At 38.6% G+C, this 26,351-nt stretch overlaps 1 protein-coding gene across 1 annotated transcript in view; it reads left to right on the forward strand.

The window, feature by feature from the left end:
- The window catches only part of LOC104909304 (rab GTPase-activating protein 1-like), a 30,704-nt gene that overhangs the window by 2,679 nt on the left and 1,674 nt on the right, over nt 1-26,351 (forward strand). The window contains exons 2-8 of the mRNA XM_019618387.1: nt 7-244; nt 1,280-1,390; nt 5,738-5,804; nt 7,951-8,053; nt 9,749-9,915; nt 13,878-14,022; nt 23,768-23,861. Of these exons, the coding sequence (XP_019473932.1) occupies nt 7-244; nt 1,280-1,390; nt 5,738-5,804; nt 7,951-8,053; nt 9,749-9,915; nt 13,878-14,022; nt 23,768-23,861 (925 nt within the window). The remainder of the gene's footprint in view (nt 1-6; nt 245-1,279; nt 1,391-5,737; nt 5,805-7,950; nt 8,054-9,748; nt 9,916-13,877; nt 14,023-23,767; nt 23,862-26,351) is intronic.

A 26,351-nucleotide genomic window follows, 5' to 3' on the forward strand; every position in this document is an offset into this window, starting at 1 on the left:
AAAAAGGAAAAAAAAAGAGCAAAGATGGGTTTTTTTCAAGTTTTAGTATTTATAATACCACTTGTTCTTTTGCTTTTCTGCAGGTCAGCCGAATTTTATATAGCTTCTCCACAGCGTTCAAACGTTCTTCCAAACAAGCATCTGATCACGTTAAGGACTTCATTCTTCCTACTCCAGACAGTGATGTGTACACTTTCAGTGTTTCCTTAGAAGTCAAAGAAGATGATGGAAAAGGAAATTTCAGGTAATCTGAATGGAATGGGAAAGTTGAAAATCTCTTTGAGTCAGACATACTTGCAGAATGCACAACTGTTGTGCTGCAGTGAAATTGGTTTAGCTTCTTTTCATAAGTGGACCTGCTATAAGGAGGAAGCTATTGCTTTGTTTTTATAGTTTTCTTCTCTGTATGTTTTCTGTTTAAGGATTTAAAAATGAACACCCTTTTGAAATTAGCTTCTTTGAAAGATGTATCTGTTGATAGAAATGCTCAAGATAGGCCTGTGCAAATGGAAAAGATCGTAGGATGTCTGTACAAACTTCTGTCAAACCAGTTTTCTCGAATAAATACAATGTAGTGCTCTTTTAAGTTAGTTTAATTGAAGGAGGTAAGATTGAGGTTGGATGTCAGGGGGAAGTTCTTTGCTATGAGAGTGGTGAGGTGCTGGAACAGCTGCCCAGAGAGGCTGTGGATGCCCTGTCCATCCCTGGAAGTGTTCAAGGCCAGGTTGGATGGGGTCCTGGGCAGCCTGGGCTGGAATTAAATGTGGAGGTTGGTGGCCCTGTGTGTGGCAGGGGGTTGAAGATTCATCATCCTTCAGGTCCCTTCCAACCCTGGCCATTCTGTGATTCTGTGATTTAATGAATTCTGAATGCATCAAAGGTTTAGAATGCTGTAAAATTCTCTGAGCGTTACAGGGAAGCAAAATATTTTTTAACCTAATAGTTAATTACACGACTTCTGAAATGGACAGAGTTGATGAGAAGAGTTGATTCTGTGAAAATGTCCTGTTGTTTTTTTGGTTCATATGGTGCACGTGTTCTCTTGTTTCAAAAACCAAAATACCCTATGCATTTTTGGCTATGTGATCCTGATAATTTCTCTGGATAGTTAAGATACTAGGTGTGAGATACAGCTTTTTCTTCAGTGTTGGTTTATTAACCAAGTTTAAATGGCAAGGTCTCAAACAAGTCATAAACAGCTTAAGTGGGTTACTCTTCTCTGCTGCACTTAACAGTTAATGTCCTCTTTTCATATTAACTTTTTAAAAATTTCTTTTAGCCCTGTGCCAAAGGACAGAGACAAATTATATTTCAAACTCAAGCAGGGAATTGAGAAGAAAGTGGTGATTACAGTTCAGCAGCTCTCGAACAAAGAACTGGCCATTGAAAGGTAAGAGCCATATAAAAGTAATGCAGATTACCTTTTTATGAGAACACAAGTTCTCAACCTGGCTTTGCAGGTTATGCAACTGAAAGAAGAAAAACAGTGACACAGCATTATTGCATAATAAAATTCACTTATAGGTGCATGGTTAAATTTTAATTATCTGTTTAAGTAGCTGATGTGATTTTTAGGGTGGAAGCATAGCATGTAATAAGCAGACTTTTCATTCTAATTGCATTTTTTGAATGTGAATTTTTTTGAACTTGGATACTTAGGGCATTCATATACTTTTCACTTTGTTTTTTCTTGTTCTTAAGTAGCACAGAAACACATGTTTGTTATAACCCTTCCTTATCACCACTGGCTGTGTTGTGAAAGTAACCAAGTTGGGTTGTCTGAACTATGTTAAACTCAGATCTGTTTCCTCTTCCAATATTTATCTTGAAGTAGTAGTGAGGATCTCAGGTATGGTTGGTGACCAAAGGTGTATATACTGGAAACTAAATGAGGGGAGAATTCTTTTAGACAAAATAAATATCTTTTGAGGAAGACAGCTGCACAAAAAAGCAGAAGAAGAGCATGAAGAGTAGCTCTTTGTTGCTACGTTCAGTAACAGGGGACTTGTGCTACAACAGTGGTAGGCATTGCATTAGCTTAAATTAGGAAATTCTTTCTCAATACCTCATATTTTAAAAAGAGCAAATGCCACCAGATGGCAATCTTACCAAAAAAGTAACAATAGGAGAATTCACTCCTGTTGAAGAGAATTCAAGATAACAGGAGAATCTAAGAAACTCATATAGCCTAAGATTCATCTCTATTTGCTTTCAGGCTATTTTTTTCAAAAATGAAACTGTAATTTTCTCTAACAAGAAGGACACAACAAATTATTTTATCAGTATGTAAAACTGTTCTTTTGCTTCTCAGTAGATTAAATTTGTAATTGAAATAAAGTTGATTTGAAACTTCATGGATGATGAACTTTAAGCTTTTCTGAATAATATTAATTCTCTATTCAGCATTTTCCTTGTGGGGGATCTTAAGGAGCTTGGTTTTATGTTGGTTGGTTGTTTTTTTTTTCCCTCTATGAACTATCTTCATTAGAAAAGAGCTTTAACTTAGGTGGTATTTAGGATGATTCAATATGGATGTTATTTTTATCATCACAAGCTTTGCTGGTAAGTTGTTTAATTGGTGTGACATGCACAACCTTGCAAGTCATTTTATATAAATACAGAATACAGTATTGAAATAAAAAAAATTAGCATGATCAGTTGACATCACATGAGAACTTCTAGCTATTTAATGCATTCTCAGAAGTATTTCTAAGGGAAATCATAATGGAAAAATGTGATTGTTGATGAAGAAGAGTGGCCTGTAGTCAAAAGTGTTCCAAAAATCTGTGTTGATGGTTTCAGAAAAAACCACCTGAGAAACCTCTGCTGATGCCAGTAAGTGGTGTTCAGATAGGGCTGGGATCAGAGTAGGTGCTTCCCACAGGGGATCCTGTGTTGCTTTCTGGCTGTGATGCCTATTTGAGCTGGGGCTTGCCTGCTTTTCTGTTGTTCAAAGCAGGTGAAGAGGCATTGTTCTGTCCTGCATTGCAGCTGAGAGCTGTGGGTGGCACTATGTAGGCTCATGGCTGCTACGTGGGGTATCACGTCTCTGTTACTTACAGGGTTCAAGAAGAAAATTCTGGTTAATGATTGAGGGATGTAGGAGAGTTGTTTTGGAGAGTGAAGAAACAGCCTTTTGTTCTGAGAGGCAATAGGATTGCCTTTGTTCTTGTTGAGAGGTGCTTAATGGTAGAACACTACCGTTCATGTGGAGGACTCGTACCAAGTGTCCCTTAGGCTGGAGCCTGTACTTGTGGGGTTGATGTGCAGAATACTGGCTGGTTGCTCACTATTGCTTGAACTCATTTGAAGTCATTTTACTCTTTTGAACTTAGAAGAGTAGCCTTGACTCTTCCAGTAGCAGGATATTACCAGTCATCACCAGTATCTACTTCTGCAGGAATCACGTTTTACTCACTCCCTTTCTTTTGGAAGCATACAGGCCAGAATCTTTGAGAAGTACATCACAGCCTATTCCCATCTGATGGAAGGGCAGTGAGAGCTGGGATCTGGTGAGCTGGTGCCTTAGAAAAGCACAGATGTTTCACCTGCCTCTGAATCTCAAGCCTGCAGGTTTCTTTAGCAGGCTTACCAAAGCTAGTGACCACTCTGTTGTCATAAACTATAGCTCCTTCTGAGCTATTTCTACCTCAGGAACAAAAAGTGGTGCAGTTGGTCCATGGGACATTCTGCCTGGTCTCATTAGTCTCACAGAAGCCTGCTCGTGTGGCTCAGTACAAGTCCTGGCACCTGCGCTGTTTTTTATGTGGCACTGTGTTATGCTGTATAGATGAGTCTTCATCATTGTTGTCTGTTGTATTTGCTACTGTCCATGAAATTGGTTTTGCTTGAAAGCTGTGAAACTATTGTCTGCATTACTGTCCTCTGGCTGTTCACATAATATCTTAGGATTTCTGCTTGCTGAGAAATCTGAATTTTCCTTTGGGTAACTGAGCTGCCCAGATGATGGAGCATCTTTTATTGGGTCTTAGAGAAGGTGAGAATGTGAGCTGTTTGTGGTGCCTTCAGGTGTCTGGGAGAAGGGTAGGGAAGAGATGGAGCCTGACCCTCCCTGGAGGTGCAGACTGGAAGGATTGGAGTCAGTGGGCACAAGTTACTTCTCTGGAAATTCCTCTGTTGGATCAAGTTGTTGTCAGTACAAAGGGAGCTGAGCACTGGAACAGATTGCCCAGAGAAGTTATTTAATCTGTGTTCTTGGAGATGCTTAGAACTTGACCAAAATGAAAGAAAAGTTCTCAAAGCAAAGTCCTCTGAACTGTGATCCCTTTTTTCCATAACGTTTCATTATGGAATTGCTTTAAACTTCCTTTCCCCTTCTTTGAGATCTGACATATTAGCCAGCTTGCTGTTCATCATAGTGGTTCAGTGTGTCTTGTTCATAGTGGAGTACGCTCAAAGGAGAGCTGTAAAGGTGATTTGCAGAAAGTTCAAAAGTCTAACTGATTGTTTAGGAAAGTTTCGTGCTTTAATTATTTTTTACTTTTAAAACTATCAAAGATTGCTAGTTAGATGAGTGGACTGGAATTTAAGACCTTGACTTATGTATGATCCCTGTGGCAGAATACTCACGTAGTGGTGGTGATGGCCATGAAATTTCCTTTGTCCCTTCTGTTTAGGTTACAAACCCTGTAGCAGAAGCTGCTTTCTACTCTTGTATATGCACACTTTAGATGGTGGGGCAATTGTAGAGAACTCTTGTTAAGTCTTTGTATCTTGCATTCCTTAATAAAATGACAATAATAAAGCATCCCATGATTTGATCAGAAGGTGTAAGCAAGCAAGATGCATCTTGAAATAGCTAACAGTTATTAAAATGGTATTAAAACCTACCAAAAAGTGACCAGTGTCTGAAGTAAAGGAGAGAGCAGAGAACAGGCATGCGTACAGAAGGGGTTAGCAGGACATTATTGAAACTTGATGAGGTGATCTTTGCTTGTGGCAGGCAAGGTGTGAGCCTACTTGCCTGTTAGATCCATTTTTTTTTTTTTGAGTACAGTGAGTACTGTGAAATGAAGGTAATGAGACTGGTATAGAATCTGTTGGGCAAAATTGAAGCTGGTTTATAGTGGATTGATACCCTACATCCAGAGGCGTGGGGGGACACTAGTGGGGTTTTTTTGTTGTTTTTAAAATCTCATTCTAATGACAGGTTGTCACAGTGATTCGTCATGTAACATTTGAGGGCCATAGGTTGTGACTGCGAAGAATCCTTGCATCTATATAATAGAGAGGATCAGATGTAAAAAATAGGCAGAAGTGCAAGACCAGAGCAAATTGGTATTTTTAAGGATCTGTGAAGCTGGGTGATGTTGATTTACACCAGTGAGGTTACGGATGATAAAATATGTAAATTGTTACTTTAATTTAATTGTATGAAAGCAGATTTAAAATTTATTTTCATGTTGACAATCTGTCTCATTTGTGTAGAGGGATCTTGTGTCTTTTAAACTCAGTGTTTTAAATTGTCTTTAAGAGCAATTAATTCATAGGTTAGACACTAATTTCTGTTGTCTTCATTCTGGAAAATAATTTTATTGTCACTTCTGTGATATATATTGTGATGTTTGCTGAGTGTTGCCATAACACTAGCAGAAAATTACTGAGGTTTTCTCTAAATTAGAAGCAGTGGGTGCTGTGCCATTATGTTCAACAAAATGTTTTTGTCTTTGAAATGCTAACATATATGTCTATATATATTTTTGATAAAACTTCACAGATGCTTTGGGATGCTGCTGAGTCCTGGAAGAAATGTGAAGAACAGTGACATGCATTTACTAGACATGGTAACATGCTTTTAATAATCCTTTTAATAAGATAGGTAATTTAAAGAGCAAACAAAAAGCCCCAACCATATAGAAGCACCTCCCAAAAATAAAACTGCCACTGTTTGTTTACTTTGGTTTCTTAAATCCTCAATCTTCAATCTTAAGACTAGAAACAAGTGCTTCATGCAATGGGCAGAACATCTCAATGTCAAAATCTGTGGCATCTGTTTGTTAAATTGATTGGCTATGTCAGCTGATAGTAGTTGCTCCAAATAACTGTATTTGTTAAACGTTATCTAAAAATTTAGAGCCAATAATTGACTTTATGTTTGGACATGTGCCGTTTTTTGCTGAAAATGCTGCCATTAATTGCTTAATCTGAATTAAAATTCTTGCTCAAAGCTTGAAAGAATTGCTTATCTTTAAGAACCTTTCTTAAAATGAGTTGCATCTAAGAGAGCTGCAAGTTAATAGGATACTTTGTGATTGTATCAATTCATTTTTATGCTGTGGACAAGAATACAACTATTTTCAAGTCAAAAAGTGCTCAAGTTAAACCAGCCAGGCATTTTGTAATTGCACAGCCAGTATTGTCTTGTCCACTTCTTTATCCATGCTGATGATTCTAGCTGTTGGTATTCAATTCTCTTGCCAGAGGTAAGATATTTGTATGCTGTTACGTTTATGTGCATGCTAACACAGTTTTTATTTGTTGATATTAGTTCTGATGTTACATTTCAATTTTTGATTGATAGAAAATAGAATAAATTATGAGTAACAGAGCATAATGAATTCTATTAATCCATATAACATGTTTTTACTCTACAGGTTGCATATTTGAATCCATATCTTTATCCCAGCCCTAGTTCCATGCATTTAACTGCTGGATGTGATAGCTTATTAGATCATCTCTTTGTGTACATAGAAACTTGTGTTTTTCTCACAACTGCCTTTCCTCCTCTTTAAATTTGGAGAACTTGGTCACTCCCACAAATCCTACAAATCAGATTGCAGAGTAGGAATGTCAGTCCCATTTGTCTACGAAGTGGCTACCATGCAGGCTTGGTGGAGCCATAGGAGCTGCCCAAGGAAACTGCAGGAAATATGAACTGTTAGTGGTGTGGGACAAGTACATGTGTGGAGATCATGCACTGTTCCTAGCAGGTCTACAAAAAGCATTTCTGGAAGTAACAGATGGTGTAAGATTATCCTAATGCAAATATAGAGGCTTTCCTATTGTTACTAACTTGAAGATATGTGGCTCTTTTGACTTTATTTGCATATTGTCCTGAAACTTGGTTCTTTAAATGTCAAATTTTTATGGACTGGAGTTGCAAACTGCTGTCGTACTTAGAGAAGGTCCGTGCCTGAGCAACTCAGGGGCAAGTATGGTAGAGAGATAATTTTGGAGTAAAAACACTAACCTAATTTTTTGGTTGACGTAATTAAGATCTTAAGTAAGTAAGGTCTTAAGTAAGATTATATTCTGCACTGTTTCTCTATATACAGTGAGAGCGGGGTTGGTCTCTTCTCACTGGTGACAGGATGAGGGGAAATGGCCTCAAGTTGCTCCAGGGGAGGTTTAGGCTGGATATCAGGAAACACTTATTTACAGAAAGGGTTGTTAAGCACTGGAATGGGCTCCCAGGGAGGTGGTTGAGTCACCATCCCTGGATGTGTTTAAAAAACAGTTTGGATGTGGTGCTCAGGGACGTGACTTAGCAGAGGGCTGTGAGAGTCAGGGTGGTTATGGTTAGGTTGTGGTTGGACTTGATGATCTTTGAGGTCTTTTCCAACCTGAACAATTCTATGATTCTATGATACTGTGATACTAGTTTAATTTTTTGAACTCTCTTATATTCCATCATCCTATAATATTTCTGCTTAGACAGTAGTGGCAGGCATCCCACCAAAAGCCTCTATTTTAATAAGCATTAAAAAAGTAGGTTAAGCTATCTTTGCCTTCAGTTTCTTGTATACAGTGCTTCTTCTTTCTTTGCCATTTCCCTATGCCATTTTCCAGTCCATTATACCGTGTTCTCACTTTGGGTTGTGTTCTCTAACATGAACATAATGATATTCTTAAATTCCTAGGACTGTTTTCCCTCCCCACACTCTGTCTCTTTTGATCTCTAATGAAATCCTTTTTCTCTTTTATTTTTAGGAATCCATGGGAAAAAGCTCTGATGGGAAGGCTTATGTAATTACTGGACTATGGAATCCTAATGCACCTATGTTTCTAGTACTTAATGAGGAAACACCTAAAGGTAATTTAATCTGACTTATGTATTTTTTATATGACCCAAGTTTGATGCATATATTTTTTCCTGGGAATCAGGATCTGTATGTCTGAGTACACACACCATCATCATGTTCTGAGCATCTGTGACTGGAAACAGAACTTTTCTGTACATACGTATGCAACACAGAAATGTGAATAATTGTATGTAGATCCTATGTGTTGCAGGTTTAGAGATACTAAGCTAGTGTTTGACCTTACATTCCTGCTCCCCGATTATCTGGATTTTTGCTCCCTAAGCATACAGTAGTTTTCCCCATTCTGTAACCAGCAGAGTAGTATAAAACCTAAACATTGCTGTTGTTTTTCTTTTAACTTGAAGATGAGCTGACTACAAGTAGCATTACATGACCTTCATCTTTGAAGAAGTGATGCACAGAAGCACTTGCATTTACAGCACGCTTCCTTGTTGCTGGAATTGATGTTTTCTGATGCGATATAAAGTTTTAATGCAAATCTGGAGTCTGTTTCATGTTCCAAGACAGAGCACCCATCAGTGACATAAAAGCATATCCAAGGATATGCAGTCAGTGTTGCTGTTGCCCTGCTGTTTTTTCAAATCACATTATTTCTAGTAGCATGTAGACTATTGTGTGAAACTACTTGCTGTGAAGCTTGACACAGTTTCCACTTTATGATATGACTTCGTGTGTGTTGTTGTGTTCGGTTTTTAAATGTGTATTTAGTTTTTAAATGCCTGCTTGCCTCTTTGGTCCGAGAACATGAGAGCCAAGGTGTTCAAAACTTGATGTTCGGTGTTTATTTCAAAAAGCTGTGCTTCCTGGCTGGAGGATATCAATTCTGTTTCAAAACGATGGTTGCTACACTTCATAAATGTTTTCAAAAGACATAATTTTTTTCTTGCATTCTAAATCTACAAAATACATTTGAACTATTTCTGCTTCATCTTCTGGTTGTTGTGTATTTTGCTCTACTTTGAATTATGCTTAGGTATAATAGGGAGAAAAAAATAGCATTGCTCACTGCTGCTACAAAGATCATCTGACCCATAGAATGGGAAAGGGGCAGGTTAAACTTCTTTAGTCATAGAATCATAGAATGGTTTGGGTTGGAAGGAACCTTTAAGTCCATCTAGATCCAACCCCTGCTATGGTCACAGACACCTCTCACCAGACCAAGTTGCCCCATCCAGCCTGGCCTTGAATGCCTCCAGAGAGGTGGCATTGACAGCCTCTGGGCAACCTGTTCCAGTGTCTCACTGCCTTCACAGTAAAGACTTTCCTCCTCATATCCAGTCTAAATCTACCCTCTTCCGATTCATAGCCATTTCTCCTTGTCCTGTTGCTAAATGCAATATGTTAAAAAGCCCCCCCCCAGCTCTCCTGTAGGCCCCATCAGGTACTGGAAGGCTGCTATGAGATCTCCTCAAAGTCCTCTCCAGGCTGAACAACCCCAGCTCTCTCAGCCTGTCCCCATGGTGGAGGTGCTGATCATCTCTGTGGCCCTTCTCTGGACCCTCTCCAACAGCTCCATGTCCTTCCTAATCCTTATAACTGACAGAGTATGGACATGGAGATAAACAAGGATCTAGAGTGTTCCTTTGAGTTAGTTTTCAATTTGAGCAGCAGCTCGCTTGTTTATTGTTCTAAGGAATTTGTTCTTTGCCAGCTTTTTCTGTATGTGACTTATCTTTGTGTTTCAGATAAGCGTGTGTACATGACTGTGGCAGTGGATATGGTTGTTACTGAAGTAGTGGAACCAGTGAGATTTTTGCTGGAGACTGTTGTGCGCGTCTATCCTGCCAACGAACGCTTCTGGTACTTCAGCAGGAAAACCTTCACAGAGACTTTCTATATGAGGCTGAAACAGGTATTGTGTGCTCATTTTTTTAAAGAGAAGTTGGTGCTGGGAATGTTTGTTTTGTTTCTTTTAATTTGACCTTCATAATGTTGACACCTTTGTCTCAGTCGATTTTATTTTTTTTAAGCTAGTTATTGCTGCAAGGATTAAATGCATAATTAAGTAGCATGTATTGTTCTTCAGTGCTCTTTGTAAACTGCATTATTATATGTATCATAAGGCTTTGTGGGCTTAAACAGTTTTAGACACATCTGTTGAATTCTCCATAATTTCCTACATTCTGAGCTATGTGCAGACATTTGAAGCAAGTCCATTTGACTGGTAAAATCAGGAAATGGCTTCAGCTGACTTTACAACGAGTAACTGGTATCTAACAAAGGGAAATCCTGGGTACTAAGGTTCAAAATGCGAACGTATGCATCTGTAAGGATGTAATCAGTTAAAGGCAGTGGTTTAAAAGAGTTAGCTGATTGCTAACAGTTTGTTTCAAGGTATCTGAGAAGGTGAGCTTCTCTGTGTTTTTTCGAAAGAGGTACATGAAAAATTATTTGGAAAAAGCAAGTCCAGACACATGGAGAAGTTATGTTTTCACACTCGTGCTTGCTGATGAATATTTAAAATGCACTGAGTTCACATCCTTCACTGCCCTAGGGTTTTGTGAAGGGCAGGGGCATTATTGTTTCAAAGGGTAGGTTGGTGTTGTTCATACTGGTGACTGTAACCTTAGGAAATGTTGAAAGAAGAGTAAAGAAGTGTTTTTTGCGTGCTATTTGTCTGAAATACTTTTGTTCATCTGTTCCTTGGAGTTCAGCTTTGAAGGTGTACAAAAAACACCCCGCTGTATGGAGAGGAGAAGTGGTGAAGATGAAGCTTAATGCATAGTAGTGTACTCCCTCTGTTAGCTTTCCCAGTCCTGTGTTTGTGTGATTAATGTGCATTTACTACTTCCTCAAGCACTGAGAGATGCTATATCCATCTCATCTGGTAATGGCTGTAAAATAGCTCCCAACTGAACAGAATACTGAAGACCCAGTGCTGTGAGCAGTGCAGGATTGAAATGCATGAAGTGTGTATGTCTTCCCATCATCAGCTGGGTGCTGTACAACTGCATCCTTGTGCAGCGAGTATTGACCTGCTTTCTCCAAAGATTTATGCTGGAGTTTCAGCTCAAAAAATGAGCAGCAGAGGCTAACAGTGTCGTTTGCATTGGAATAATGATCCATCATCTTTGACTAATGAAACCAAACGGGAGTGATTTAATTCTACTGAGCTCAGTGTGAACGTTTGAATTCTCATCTTTCTGTGCGGCGCAGTAATGGGTCTCGCAGAACAGGCTGTGTTCATGTGATATAGAAAAATAGTAGCTGTTTAACATCTAGTAAGTAAATCTCGTGAAATGCTCTTTATGTAGTTCTAGAGATTAGCATAGTAGCTTGGTTTTCTCACATTTTCTTAAATTCCCTCTTATATGTAAATGTTAAGAGTATCTACATTTTAAATTTAAGGAAAATGCATTTGAAGATGCTGCTTTCTCAACTGTTCGATACTCATCTATAATCAATTAAGATTTCCAGTAAGTCATTTACAATATATCATTTTTGAGTAGTACAGATGTGTTCTTTTTCCTTTCTCGCCCCTTACAGTGTGACAAAACATGCTTGCCTTCTCTCCCTAAAAACCACAAGCTTCTCTTACACGTGTAGAATCCTGAGAAGCTGTTCTGCAGACTTTGAGAAGAGGAACATATTTAATCTTGTTAAACTTTCTCCCAGATGAGGCTCAGATTATGGATGGCAGGATCTGTGTGGTTGAGCTGTAGCAACTGTTTATTCATCCAGTTACTGGCTGCACAGCTTGTGTTGCAGCAGCTCTTCCTGCATGTAGCTCTATGAGAGCCCATCCCTCGGGACTCTTCCTCCTTTGGAAGCAGCTATGCAGCTGGCATTGGGATCAGCCACTTGGGCACCGTTTGAGAAAGCAGTTGGATTTAAGCAGACCTGCAAGTTGGTAACATCAGCTCTGAAGAGAGGTGGCTTCTCCGTGCAGGACGACAAATCCTGGGGTATTTCATGGCAAATAATGCTAGCATTGTGCAGGGTTACTTGTGTTGTATACAGGTGGCTCTTGCAGTCATCCAGAGCATGTGCAAGGCACCAAAGACTTGTCATTTGTGTGTGCTGCAGCAAAACCCATAGTACCTCATGCCTTACTCCTGCTCAAATAAAAGCTGCAGATAATGATGGTGAATAACACTCGGAGGTATCAATTTAGTCAAGTGCTTTGTAATTGCATGATAAAAGTGTTCTGTGAAAGTAAAACGGGGATAATGGCTGTAATATCCTGCTGAATGTTTAAAAAAAACATACAGGATATTTATGCTTTCATCCCAAAGTTCATTAAGCACTTTGAGAAGTTCAGTCAGCAAAACTGGCTGCTAATTGGAGCCCCGTGACTGACTGCTTCTGGGAGTATCAGCTTTAAAAGAGGCAGATCTGAATGATTAATGTCTTTGAAATAGAGTTGGGTTCGTCACAAAATAGTGAAAGCTGCAATAGTGCAAGCTGTCCCTGTTTAAGCTACCTATCTTAGCAATGTCAGCAGCTTGCTGGAAATGCCAGTTCTGTTCAGCAGTCGTTCATCTCCAGCAAAAGGTGTCATGATGTTGTCTTCCAAATCCTTCCTAGTTTTGCATTTGAATCTAATTGAATACACTCTGAGACCGTATTCCTTTATTTTCATGGATAATTTGATGTTCTTAATATCCTCAGAAAATTACCTTATTTGAACTGATTAGATAAGAACACAAATAAGAAAACAGAAGGAGTTTTGGTTCTAGTTCATTTACTATAACCATTAGTTTTCAATTTTGTGTAACTCTCTGTGAGTATATTAATCACTGCATGTCACTGGATAATAATTGTTTTCAGAGCTGGAGCTCAGAGGAAAAGCTACTGTTGGTTTTCCTTCAAAAACTCACACTGCAGCATCCAGTGGGATGTAGGTATCTTTTTTCACACAAGTCTCCTCTGAATGCAAAAGAGGTAAATTAAGCTCTGAACTTTTCCACCTGGAATTAAAACTAAAACCATTTCTCCTTGCTCCCCAACTTTGCCCTGAGAGTTACTGAATTCCCACAAAGGCAGGTGAAAAGAATAAAAGCTGCTGTTACAGAATGAAGTGCTTTCTAGGGAAAATGTTCTGCCCTCAGTTCTGTATAGTTAAGCACAGCTCTCAAATTGCCAAGATAATTAATTTGTGAGATTGACATATATGTGCAGTTCCTTCACACACCCATGCAAGCTTATATATACATGTGTGTATAATGTATGGGCAGTATGCATGTATCTATATAATACATACATAAATATTACAAATAGATAACTCAGGCTACGAACACAAGTCCATTGAAAGGACTGTATTGCAGATTCTGCTCTGAAATAAAGCTAAATTGTTCTGTCGTTTTTGTTTGAGTAAAACAGTAAGGAGCTTTTCAACTTATGGCTTTCAAAAAGCATTAGGATTTGTTGTTTAGCTTTCTCTTTACCTACTAAAACCCTTAACTTTTTCCTCTAAGGCAGTCGATTCCTGTTCCTGTGCTTATGTCGGTTACCCTATTTTTTTTTTCCTGCTTGTTCTCTCGTCTTTTATTTTGCTGCAGTTTCTCCTTGCCCTCATCTCTATATTTAAATGGAAAAGGTTTTTGAGCACGGTAATTAAAATAGAAGCAAAGAGACAGCATTGGAAATAATGCAGTTTTATTTGCATCTTTGGACCATAAACCTCAAAAGAGAAACACAGCTGTATATTACAGCCGGCCTACATATGCCATTGCAGAGGAATCTGAGGGAGTCTTGCCCAAACTATTGTTTAGCTGCAATAAGAAATTTGTGTGTTTTGGGTTGATTTTGGCATACTATTAGAGTTGGAATTGTCAGTAGGAGGTCCTAATAAATGCACCTATTTTGTTTTAGTCTGAAGGAAAAAGCCACACCAGTGCTGGGGATCCCATTTATGAAGTTGCCAGCCTACAGAGAGAGTCTGCAAGAGAAGAGCAACTGCTGAGCCCAACAAGTGGAGGGGGGCCTGTATCATCCCAGGAAGATGAGGCAGAAGAAGGTAAGAATAAATAAGCAAGCACTTGTAGTTTCTGTAGACAGTACCATTATATTTTGCTGATCGTTTACTCAATTCTTCCTATTTGTGTCCAATAGAAATACAGCTGTTCTGGGCAGCAAGTTCACACATAACTTTCTTTTGGCAGCAGTTTGTTGAGCAATAGCATTTTTGCCAACCCTATTATTTGGAGTTCTTCTAATAGCAGCATCAGACTATACATTGCTATTTTTCTGTATGCTTCAAAATTTGTTACTGCTACACTTGTGCTCTGCTAATGTGATAGAAAACCTTTGCTAGAGTGTTTTTCATCTGATAAGAAGCCATTTGCCTTTGTGCTGCTAAAGAACAGCATTGAAATGGCTGGCTGTAGATGCCTGTGTGCAGGAAAAGAACCAACAGGGTAACAGTCTCATAAAGGGAATTCTCCTGCCTCTGATCTATATGTCAAGCATGTGATTATGAGTTTTTTTGCACTTACAAATCAAAATACCTCTAGGTTCAGTCGGTGAGTGCATTGTGGATTGCTGCTGTTGATGGACACGTAGTATTTGCCTTCTTCCTCCAAGGCTAATGGTTGCTCAGAATCTTTCTCTTGTTTTTGAAAGCCCTTGGCCTACTGTAGTCCCTTTGTACCTGAAGGTTGGCTTATAGCCTTCAGAACAGGCTCTCAAGGGGCCTTCTTTCATTAGGACATCCAACCTTCCACAACTTGTGATAGTTCTACAAAGTTACACTTGAGATTTCTGGCATTGTTCTGTCAGTACTGTAAAAGGTTTTGCTCATTACAGTGGAAAAATTCCTTCTAGATTCGTACTTGATTGTAAATAGTTGAATATCCGTTTATGCAGTGGGAGTCAGAACCCTGTGGTTAACACAGGAGCAGCAGATACATTTACTCCTTTCTGTTTACAAACCAGAAAACCCAAATCTCAGGTGACACCATGCTTAAAAAAACATAGCTAACTGATCTTCAAATTCGGCAGGGTGGGTGTTGACTATCACTGTCATTTCACTGTCAATTCTAAAAAGCAAAAATAACATTATCTCGAATGCAACTTTTATGTTAAATTGTTACTTGAGAATGCTTTACTGTTTATAGCAGGAATTATTTCAGATTGACCTTTGGGTCTTGTGGTTCAGTGTAGTGAAGCTCAACGTTTATGGGTATTCTTTTCCTTGCTGGATGTTTGTGCTCTGGCAGTCAGAATGCTTTCTGGAGCTTGTTAGATAGGACAGGACTCAAATAATAACTTGATTTTTTTTTTTCTCTTCCCCCTCCATATTACTTCTCACCAAGAAGAGTAAAAGTGCTATTGTAGAATTTGATGAATGTAGCTTAATTAGTAATAATTAATAATAAGCTATTGTCCTCTTGGTGCTATATTTTATTATAGGCTGTGAGTTCATATGAGGCATGAACCGAAGTTTAACTTTGGTTTAGCTTCCTAATGCTAGTTTCCGTATTATAAACGTGGATTACATCCTGAGAGAAGACATAAAAATACCGTGATGTGACTCTGTTCTCATGGAAACTGCATTTAGAACTATCTGCTTAGAAGTTATCTGTCCTAGTGGATGTGCAGGTTAAATGAGTCACTGCCAGTTGTTCTAAATAAATCTCTTCATTCTTTTTCTTTCTTTTTTCTTTTCAGGGTACTAATTATGATGATGGAAAAAAACCTTGAGTTTACAGTGTCTTAGCCTTGGAAGAAAGCTTTTTCTTTTCTTTAATGTTAAGGCTCTCTGGCCACGTAGCTTTTTTTCTGCTTGCTCCAATGGCAAGTTTGCATTATAAAGAATATTAGATAGAGCAGAGGCTGGTGTACCCATTTACAGATACTGAGGATTTTTCTCTCTTTTTATATATATTTAAAGGCATATACCGCACTTGTACAGAACATTAATTTAGTTTAGAAACACTACATTCAAGCTTTGTTTGTGTAACGCTGTGAGAATGCATGACTCACTTGTAACTTACCTGCTTTCTATGTACTCCGTGCACACAGTTGGTGAGATGTCATTTGTTGTGAGTATATGAATAAAGGTTATCTTCATAAGAAGGCATTTTTTCAATATTCTTGTTCTTTTTATTTTAATGAAAGGACAAACATATTTCCCCTATATATTATTCTTAGCTTTTACTCTTTTTTTCTTTCCATTTCAGCTTCTTTCTTTACATAGCTTTTCAGTTGAAAACTCATGTTTGCAAAGATTGTGAAGCAGCTACTTAGAGATCTTTTGGGTCAACTTTTTTTTTTTTTAATACTTATTTATACTGTAATAGATTTTTCTGGCAACTCTGTCATCTAAGGTTCACTGCTCTGGAGATAGCATTTTTAAAAACATTAATTAATATTAATGATTCCTTGTCAAAATCTGGATTCTGAAGTACACTCCTTAGTAAGAAATTTTCTCTTAAATTCAGGTTTAAACTTAAAAGAATCAAATATCTAATGAGAAAATTCTTGCTTTCTGGAAAAGTTTCAAATAAAAGATTTAAGTATCAATTTTCATCCATAAGCAGAAAACTGCATTGCTGACATGGAATTCTGAGTGTGACCTGGTAAGAAGTGCAGAGCACTGTTGGTTGAACTGGTCCTCCCCAGTTATTCTGTGAGCTGAAGCACTGGAGGAAACTTCCTTCTGGCAGAAGGATTTGCAAGGAGAGCATACAAAGGGGAAGAATAAGTTGGCTTCGTTTAGCAGGAAGGCTTCCTTAGATGATAGATGGAATCCTGACCTTTCTTTGACTCTAGTGTTTTTCTTTTTAAAATAATCAGACTTTGCAGGAGAATACTAGACAGCTTTTTGGGCTTTGTCTTCAATTAGAACGCTGTTAAAAGGTTAAGGGTCATTGTAAATAGGAGCAGTTGTGTTTAGAACCACAAAATACTTTGTGTTTCCAGAGTCTTTAAACTGACTGCAAGTAAGCTGAAGACTTTTTGCTTATGTTTTATGTGGTCTCAAGTGCCTGGTTACTAACTCTTCTCCCAAGCTATCCATTAGACTCAGAGTAAACACAGGGTACTTAGCACACATTCCAAAACAATTCTAAATTGTAAATTGTAAAACAGGTAATTGATGTTAGGTGAAGGTTAACACGCTTACCAAGTCTCTGGAAAGAAGCTGGAGGATGAGTTGTAACTGGCTCTAAAACCATCTGAAATGACTTCCAGGAATGCAGTAATGTTTGTGGGTTTTATTTACTGCAGCAGTAGATTTCTTGATGTTCAAAGATGCTTCATTTCTGACGGCTGGGATCCAGTTGACAACGCAGTACCAGCAAGAGGCCTAGTGAAATGTGTTTGGAGTTTAATAATTTTCTCTTTTAGTAAGGAGAAGTTTACATAAATATCAAGCTGTAGGAGTAGGAAAAGGCAGCAGAAGAGAAGAAATAACAAACAAGGTAATGCTTCCTCTCTGTTCTAACTGCCTTAGCTCTAAGTACAGAGAGAAGTATTAAACAACGGAGAAATTAATGTATGAGATATGAAAATTGACTGTGGAGATGAAAAGATAGAGGACTCTGAAAGCCTCAAAGAAATCTGAGGTAGTAATGTTTTTTGGCAGCCCAGGAAGACTGGATGGGTAGAGTGATTGAGGAGTGGGCAATGCTAAATGATCAGAGCTGATCATTGAGGCTAAATTAAGATGCTCGCTCAAATGTTGTGAGTGGTTAGAGGCTGTTCTCAGGAACTGAAAAGGCAGAAGAATAGAGGAGGTGATATTTTAGGAGTTAGTAGAGCTATTCAAAGTATTTTGTGACAAAATAGGGGCTTATGATCAGGGAGTATGTGAACAAATGAGGATGAATGAGTGAGACGAATGACATTAGTACTATGGAAATAATCAACTCTGCTTTTTTACCCATATTAAAAATAACTTTATGTTCACAGGAGATGTTTCTTGTATTAGCTCAAAACACAGAGTAATGATGCTGGGTCCTAAACAAGATAACACTGAATCTGTTTTAGAGTACTTTGGTTGATGCCATAAAAATGAACTAAAATTTAACAAATCCTAAATTTATTAAGCTGTTTTTCTGTTTGACAGATACTAGTTAACCTTTGCTTGAAGTTCTGTCAGAGAGATTCTTAAAACACAAGTGCTTTGAAGAAATGTGGATCTGTAACTTCCAAATGAAAACAGCCTTGATGTCATTTGAGGGACTGCATTGTCCACTGTCTTGGGTTGTCTTGCCTTAGGAGTTAACTTCTGTTATTAAAATTGTTGGTTAGATGGGATGTGAGCAGTTTGTTAATGTATACTTTAGCAAACAAAAGATGCAGAGGACTTTTCTTAATCTGCACTGGATGATGGAAGTTGTTATTGATGGTTACAACCATACTCACATTTATTCATGCAAGTATGGGCTTTCCATTAAAAAGGCAAATATTTAAAATGGCTTCAACTTGAAGCACTTCTGCACTTTCAAATGAAGTACTGATTGTGATGAAATTGCACAGTTGTACGTGAAATGGAAACAACCCTGAGATTCCCCAATTTTCCATTTCAGTTTCAGAGGTAAATATCAAATAGGGAATTAATCTGCAAATGCTAAAGCTCAGTCACACTGAATGGTGAGTTGCACTGTCTTAGAAGTGTGACAGCATCTCACACTTGATTTTTTTTCCTGCATGTTCTCAAGGATGTCAGTTTTCAGACAGCACAGTACATGTGGAAGATGTTTGTATTTACAAGAATACCTCCGCTGAGCAGCGCTGAGTTGGCTTTGTCATCTGTGTGGGAGCAAAACTACTGAACTGAAGCTCTTTTATTCAGCTTCAGGCACTTTTACATCACATACAGAGATGTCATAGTGGCCCACTTGTGCATTTGCTACAAAAGGGTAAAATCTTTGCACACTTCTGCACTCAGACTTGGATGAAGAGTTGAGGTTTATTGCTGTGAATTCTAATTTTGTTGTACGACAGTGAGTCGGTGCCTATGTACAGACTATGTGATGTGGAACTGAGGAATTTTTTATTGTATTGAGAAGAAAATGGCAGCTTGGCTAGTCATTTCACTGCACCAATGGGGTTGTTTTCCAAAGTGGAGACATAGATGCTGAGAGATACTGCACAGGCTGCATTATTGTGTGAGAGCCGTTATTTATGCAGTCTGAATGTGAGTGGCAGTGAAGGACAGGCATGATTTCCTCCTATTCCTTCAGTGCTTATCAGATGCAGGCTTTCATTTTTGTTTTTTGCTCTCTGTGCACTCCAGCAGTGAGAAGTAAATTTTCTTCAAGTCTTTCATGTAACTTAAATACTAACAGGACTCAGTGCAGGTTTTCTCCATTTATATTCTAAATCCTTTTTTTTTTCTGGTGCTGATCATTATTGTTCCCTCTGACTTAGGAAATGTGCTGTATTCGATTAATTTCCTATTATAAATTTTCTGAGGATCATTTCATAACTGTATGATTTAAAAGGCATTTTGAGGCTTTTTGCCTCCATCAGAATGTTTTGTAATGCATTGATAAGTTGGATCTTTCTGAAAGTCTGCTTTATTTGATATTAGAATTAACTCTATGACTTAAACTTTGTTTCTCTCTTGTCTTCCCTGGCAAAACTATGGCTCATGCTCTGTATAATTTCCCTTTGCCTTATAAATGGAAACTTGCTTTTTTTGTGGCCTTTCTCATGATCGTCTTTCATTTCTAATGTATGGATTGATTCCATGTAAAGTCTCTTGTTGCCCTGATGATATGCTGCCAACGTCAGCCCTCCCTTCATTTTTGTTCTTCTCCTACATATCGATCAAACTTCTCACTTTTGAATTATTCCCATTCTATTCTCACCTATCTTTACAACCTAATTTCCTTCTCCTACAAGCTGCCCTGCTCAGGCTGCTCCAAGTGTATTATTTTTCAGTTCCACCTACTCTTTATTTCACTTGTAACAGCTTCTCAATTAAAACTCATTAAAAATCCTTTTTTCTTCTTCACACCCCACCTGTTCATTTTTTTTTCTGCTATATTCATGTATTTTCACTCACTTTAGATTGTACTTATTTGCTTGTGTGCTGAACTCTTGGTATCAACACTGTAGTTTTCTAATTTATTTGCATTTTGTGTCAACATTCTGGTCTGACTTCTAAAGCACTGCTGTACTTCAAGTAATCTAGTAGGCTTCTTTCAAGGGGAACAGAGCTGCTTTCTTAGTTGTCTGTATCTATAATGTTTGTTTCAAACAGGGATGAAAGAAGAGTGTTGTTTTAAAGGTAACTTTTAAGAAAAATGAAAAAACCCCAACCAAAATCCCCCTCGTTTGACAAAGTTAAAAAAAAAAAAAAATTTTTTAAACCAAGGTCAAAAACACTCAAGCCTACTTAACAGCTATTTTTTTGTTGACAGGAGCAAGAGTTCTTAACTGGCATCTATTCCCTTATGCCAAAAATGGACAATTCTGTTACACAAAGCTGCTTGCTTTTTCCTAAGAGTCTGCCAGGCACCTGAGGGGGGACAGGAAGATAGCATCGTGCTGTCAGAATACATGAAGGGAAGGAAAAGGCCAAGACTTTGCATGCAAGCGTGTGTGTGTTTTATTTCAGAGAGATACTAGGTTATGATCAAGAGAGAGCATCTGCATGATTCTTCTCTATTGGACACGTGAGGTCTTGGCGTTTTGTTTGAACGTGGCTCACTGAGAAAATACAGACCAGTTGGAGAGAGGCTGGAGGAAGTAGGCAGAAATGAGCAGAAGCACTGAGAACGTGTCTTTTGAGAGAAAAAGTGGACAAAGATTCTTTTTTAACGTGAGATATGTTAAAATTGTTTTTAAAATTGTCTACTCTGTTTAGGAGAAAAAACAATTGGTGTAAGTTGGAGAAAGAAAGCATTGAGAACTGGGAGAGGTGGTCCAAGAGCTACAGTAGGAAGGGCTTGGAATGGTAATTTAAAGGATCTGTGTTTATTGAGGATGGGAAACAAAACTTGTCCAGAGGAGAACCTTATCGTTATCTACAAGCACTGCATCAGGAGTTGAAGATGGAGCCATTCTCTACTCAGAGCTCCACAGTGACGTGCTGAGAGGCAGCAGGCATCTGATGTGGGAAATTCTACTTAGCCAATGGGACATTTTTAAGCCGCGATCATTGCTCAAGCAGTGGAACAGGTTGTGTAGAGAGATTCTGGAATCATCTTTCTTGACGATCTTCAAGACTCTCCACTTGCTCTCAAGCCCCTGAGTGACCTAATCTAACTAGAGCTGCTTGGAGCAGAAGGCCGGCCAGGTGGTCTCCACAGGTCTCTTCCAACCCAAGATATTCTCTGATTCTTGCTGTAGCCGTGCACAGAGTGATGCTGGCTGTTTAAGTTCTATCCTTCAGGCTTGCATTAAAGTGACACTTGGAATTTAGGCAGCTGTTCTGTGGGATGTCCATCCACAAAGTAAGAGCGTGTACTGCGTTAGAAAAAGAGACATTATTGGCTGTAGGCACCCTCAGAGGCCACGTGTGTTGCACACATTCACAACCCAGCCACTCCGATTTGCTTCCTTGCCACTCCTTGTCCTCCTGTTCTACTGAGGTGTGCGTTCAGATTTGCAGCTGAGAGCTGCTGAGAGGGCAGGACATAAAAATAAGAGGAAAATACATGATACATCCAGAGGAAGGGTTCTATTGCATTCCCTGCAGAATCAGGCAGGATAAAACTATGCTTTGGCTAATGCTGCTGGCTTATAGATGCTATGCAGTGTGGGGGAAAAAGGCACGCTTCAGGGAAGAATTTGTGCAGCTAAAAATTCCTCCCAGGATCCATTTTCTTTTCTTTTTCCCTTAATTTATACCGAAGGAATTGCACAGATCAGAGCATGTGATAAGTCTTCAGAATGGAAACAAAGTAGAGATTTTTAAAGCTGTTTATTCTCCACCCTTTGCCCTGTTCTATTTTGAAATTTGACGTTAGTGTCTTTTGAAAGGGAGCATATGGCATTTCTAATTAAGGCCTGTGATTTTCTGACATACAACTGAATAATACATTCCAACTACCGTGAAGCCTTCCAGATGAAAGAGTTTCCAGGGCTGAAGCACTGTAGCTTTGTGCTGCATCTGATTGGGATAATTATGCTGTGTAACACTGATCTCCTTAGGAGCTTTGAAGGATGTCGTGTAGCATACTGACCTGGTGAGGGAAGGAAGGCTTTTCTGCATTGGCTGGTGTCGATGTTCCTTGGCAAGCTTGTCTTTGAATCAGATAACAACCCAGAAGTATTAAGTGTAGCTTCTTTTCTAAATGCTTTAGTATGGTAAGAATTTGATGAGAATTTAGTTAAAATGATCCTTCTGTTTGTTTATTTTTACACCCCCGTGTTTCCATCTCTAACTTTAGTGTATGCACGAAGGTTTGTGAGTCTTTAGAATTAGGAGCTTTTTGTCCATTTAAAATGTTTCTTTTTTTTTTTATTGTCATCTAATGTGATATACAAACAGCCTTACTGGTTCCAAAACATAAAACCAACCTATGTTTAAATACTTTGCCTTGCAATTAAAAAAAACCCAACAAACATTTGTTGCGCTGTTGTATCTGCACAGCATTTTTGTCATTCTTTGTCCTTGAAATACAGTGCATGTTATCTTTTGTCCTCATGTTTTGTTACCAGATTCAAAACCTGATGATGTTTCCATTACTGACTTGCCTTTGGCAATTGCTGAGAGTAAACAAAAGAAATGTGTAATTGAAGCCTGAATGACAAGGATGAAGACGTAGCTTCTTGAGATAGCTCCAGAGCAAGCTCAGGCATTCTGACACCTGAGCTGTCTGTACTCTGAGGATAACGGGGCTTTCAGTGCCTCATTTGGACTGGGTTTCATTAACAAAGGTGCTGAGAGCTGCAGGCCATTTAAACATTTGGTGCTGTCAAAATCGGACTCGTGTTTAATTTTTAGCAGTGATTTCTGCAGATAACACTAGAAAAAGCCCAGAATAACTGCAAAGCCACGATCGCATCAGGAGCTGTTCTAAAAAGTTCCCATTCACTGTAGTGAGCAGCTGCATAGGCTTCCAAAACACTTCAAAACTGGGTTGTTACTGCCTGTTTGAGCCTACTATCCTAAGCTCATGCTATCTTCTTGAGCTGTGTGGGTTAGTCATATATAATGGCACGCATTATATACGTCATTTGTTCTGATACTTATTTTGCTGCTTTTCCATCTGAAGCATTCTGTTCCTTACCGTGGGACCTTTAATGTCACAGTGTCAATTTTACTGCACTTTGAGCTTTTTTTCATTAAAAAAATAATTTCATTGCTCCGAGCAGGCTTTTGGAGAGCACTGTGCCACATGAGAGCAGAATGCCACGGAAAGGATGGATGCAATGAAGTGGTGTTATCGTCTGTGTTTTGCAAGAGAGTTCTTTTTATGTGAAACTTAGCGTGGATGTGACGTTTGGATAATTCTACATTGTGAAGTATCATTGAATGAAGAGCTGATTGCCTTGAATCTTTCCTCATGTAATGCTTTTCTGCATCCCAGCCCTTTCTCTCATAACAGCCCTGTCAATTCTTCTGTAGCCTTTTCTTTTAAACTTTATGGTGAATTTACTAATGCGTTTATTTTGTCAAATCCACCAACCATTCTTTACAGTTCCACTAACACTATCTATGTCTCTCTCTTGTTTCAAAGCTGATAAGTGAGAAGAATTTGTCTGACACATTTATGTATGCATCCTTAATGTCCGTTCTTTTTTGGTAAATCTGTGCATGCTTTTGTTTTCTTGTTTGTGTCTTTGTTTTTATTTTGCAGAGAGTGATAATGAACTCTCCAGTGGCACTGGTGATGTGTCAAAGGATTGTCCTGAGAAGATTTTGTACTCCTGGGGAGAATTACTAGGGAGATGGTAATGCTTCTTTTTTATATATAAAAATTAAGATTTTAAGCATTAAGTTTTTCTTTGTTTTTGAGCCTTGTATGCTCCTGTGCAGAAAGCTTGAAACTCTCTGCTTGACAGGAGAGCTGGCTGTGGCTGGTGCACATTTCATTGAATTGTTTAGGAAGGCTCTTCCTTTTTCTTCTTTTATGTGCTTCGTATTAGCACAAGAAATTCTGGGAAGACTGAGACCCTCGCTATAAACTGTTTCTGGTGAAGAGTAAGATGATTTGTAAGCCTGGAGTAGCATTAATTCTGTGCTTTAATTTCTGTGCTTCAATTAAGCACCGCAGTGTATGTTTTGCCAAGAGAGAAAAAGACACTGAATTTGCTGCTTCTGCAGGACCTTATGCTGTCAGCAAATGCCAGAACCACTTACTCGGTTTTGTCTTTATAAGTAATAGCTCGTATTGCCTGGGTCAAATATAATCATAGGTTCTTAACCCAGAATTGGCACAGTTGGTTCTTCCCAGCTCCAAAAAGAGCTGAAAAATGTTTTAAGGCTTTATTAAGATGCTTTCCCTCTTTACTTGACCACCTTGTCTGTTTGGAGATGAAACAACCCTTTATTGCAGATCTTAGCTGTAAAGGACACCTTGTGGAAAGGCCACCTCGATGAGACACCACCGAGTTCTCAGCAGAACCCCTCCTTCCTGCCTTTGTTTTCATTATTTCTCACCACATTTTGAGTGCTGAAGAAAATGAGGAAGTATGTGGAAATTGATTGATCCCTATACACAAATGCCCTCCTCCTCTGGGATGGCTAGAAACAGATCTGGAGCTATTCAGGACTGTCCAAGGCTTGTTCTAAAGGCCATCCCAAAGAAAGAATTAATAAATGGTTTGAAATCTTACATCTGGCACCACAAAACCCATGAGCCACGTAAGTCAGAGGATCGTTTGGTCAGACATCCCAGTTGAAGTGAGTTAAATACAAGATGAGAAATGAGATGTCCCAGTCAGCTTGAAGCCTAGCAGTAGCATTTTCTTTAGCAGAGTCTCATACAATATTCCCTTTTGAGATGAATTGAAATGCATAAAGGACTTGGATTCTTAAACAGTGTTATGTTACATTTTAAGAACAAAACCTCGAAAGCGTAACATGAAAAAAATTTGACAATTTGAAAACTAGAAATGGGTGAAAATAAAATCCACAAATGTTTTAAACAGTGCACCATATGCTAAAGGAGTATCTGTGTGCTTGTAGAAAGCATAAAGAAATAAATAGGAACGTTTTCACTTGGAAGTGGTGTGCCCATTTGCCTTTTAGGTGAAAAATTCCTTGCATTTTAAATACTCCATGTCAGTTAATTGAAATGTCACTGTAACCTCATGGACTGAGTCAGCAGAAACAGTGCTCCAACAGTCTCCTTCAGAGGGTACCGCAGAGCAAGGAATAATTGCACAAGAAGATGCAGTAAGCAGTTGGAAAGCAGTGGAACGCTTTTAATTTATTTTACAAAGCGTATTCCTCACTACCTCCTAAAGTTGCTAAAGTTACTGCTGCTGTGAAGCTACCTAAATACGTGCCAGCTGCAGTAATGTACAGTGCATGCTCAGTTCCTGATTGTATGACGTGAGTGAGGGGTTGTAGCAGGGAAGGAGCACCTCCATTAGTGGCTGCTGGAGGTTATTAGTCTTGTTTCTTAGCATGACTGAGCACACCCCTGTGATGTTTATATGGGAATGTTCCTTTTTAGCTGTTGATTTTATTTTATCTACTTGCTGACTCCTCAGACTTTGTGTTTTATACACAACGCATATGACCACTTAGAAACCAAGTTAATTTGGTATGAAGTGTACAGTGAATAGTTTGTATTTGCAAAACTTAAAGTTTCTATTGTACTTTATTTATACCTGGATGTATGCTTCATCATACTGTAGCTATTTAGAGTGTGTGACTCTTTAAATCTGTGAATATTGTCTTTGCTTTCAAACTTCTTCCTGTCATGGCATTACTAATGTGCCCTGCCTCAAGATATACCAGAAAAGAGAGCAGGGCCTGGCAAGGCCTTCATTTTGGCTGACTGAATGATGAAGTTTGAAGTGACTTCTGTTGCACTGCATGCTTAAAATTAAAGCTAATCACTGTGTTTTAAAGGATTGTGCATAGTAAGTCATGCCTCCCGGCCCTCCCCCCGGAGTCACAGTGATTTGAGACAACAGGGGTATCATGGATACCATCCTCTGAGTATGGGACAAAGAACATTGTTTAGAGTGGCTTTTAAATGGAAACAGCAGTGGAAAACTGTTCACCTCTTAATGAGCTGCTTCAGAGAATGAGTACTCCAAACATTTATATAAAATGGAGGGTCAAATTATGGGTTATTTAATTAAATGGCAGCTTGCTAGCATTTGGCTAAACTGCAGCTCTTAGTATTCTCCTGCCAGTAGAATTGAAAAACATAGCAATGGTCAAAACAATAACAAAGCAAATTCCTGCAAGCGTTTTGTACCTTA

Source organism: Meleagris gallopavo, chromosome 10, assembly GCF_000146605.3.
Source record: "Meleagris gallopavo isolate NT-WF06-2002-E0010 breed Aviagen turkey brand Nicholas breeding stock chromosome 10, Turkey_5.1, whole genome shotgun sequence".
Lineage (NCBI taxonomy): Eukaryota > Metazoa > Chordata > Aves > Galliformes > Phasianidae > Meleagris > Meleagris gallopavo.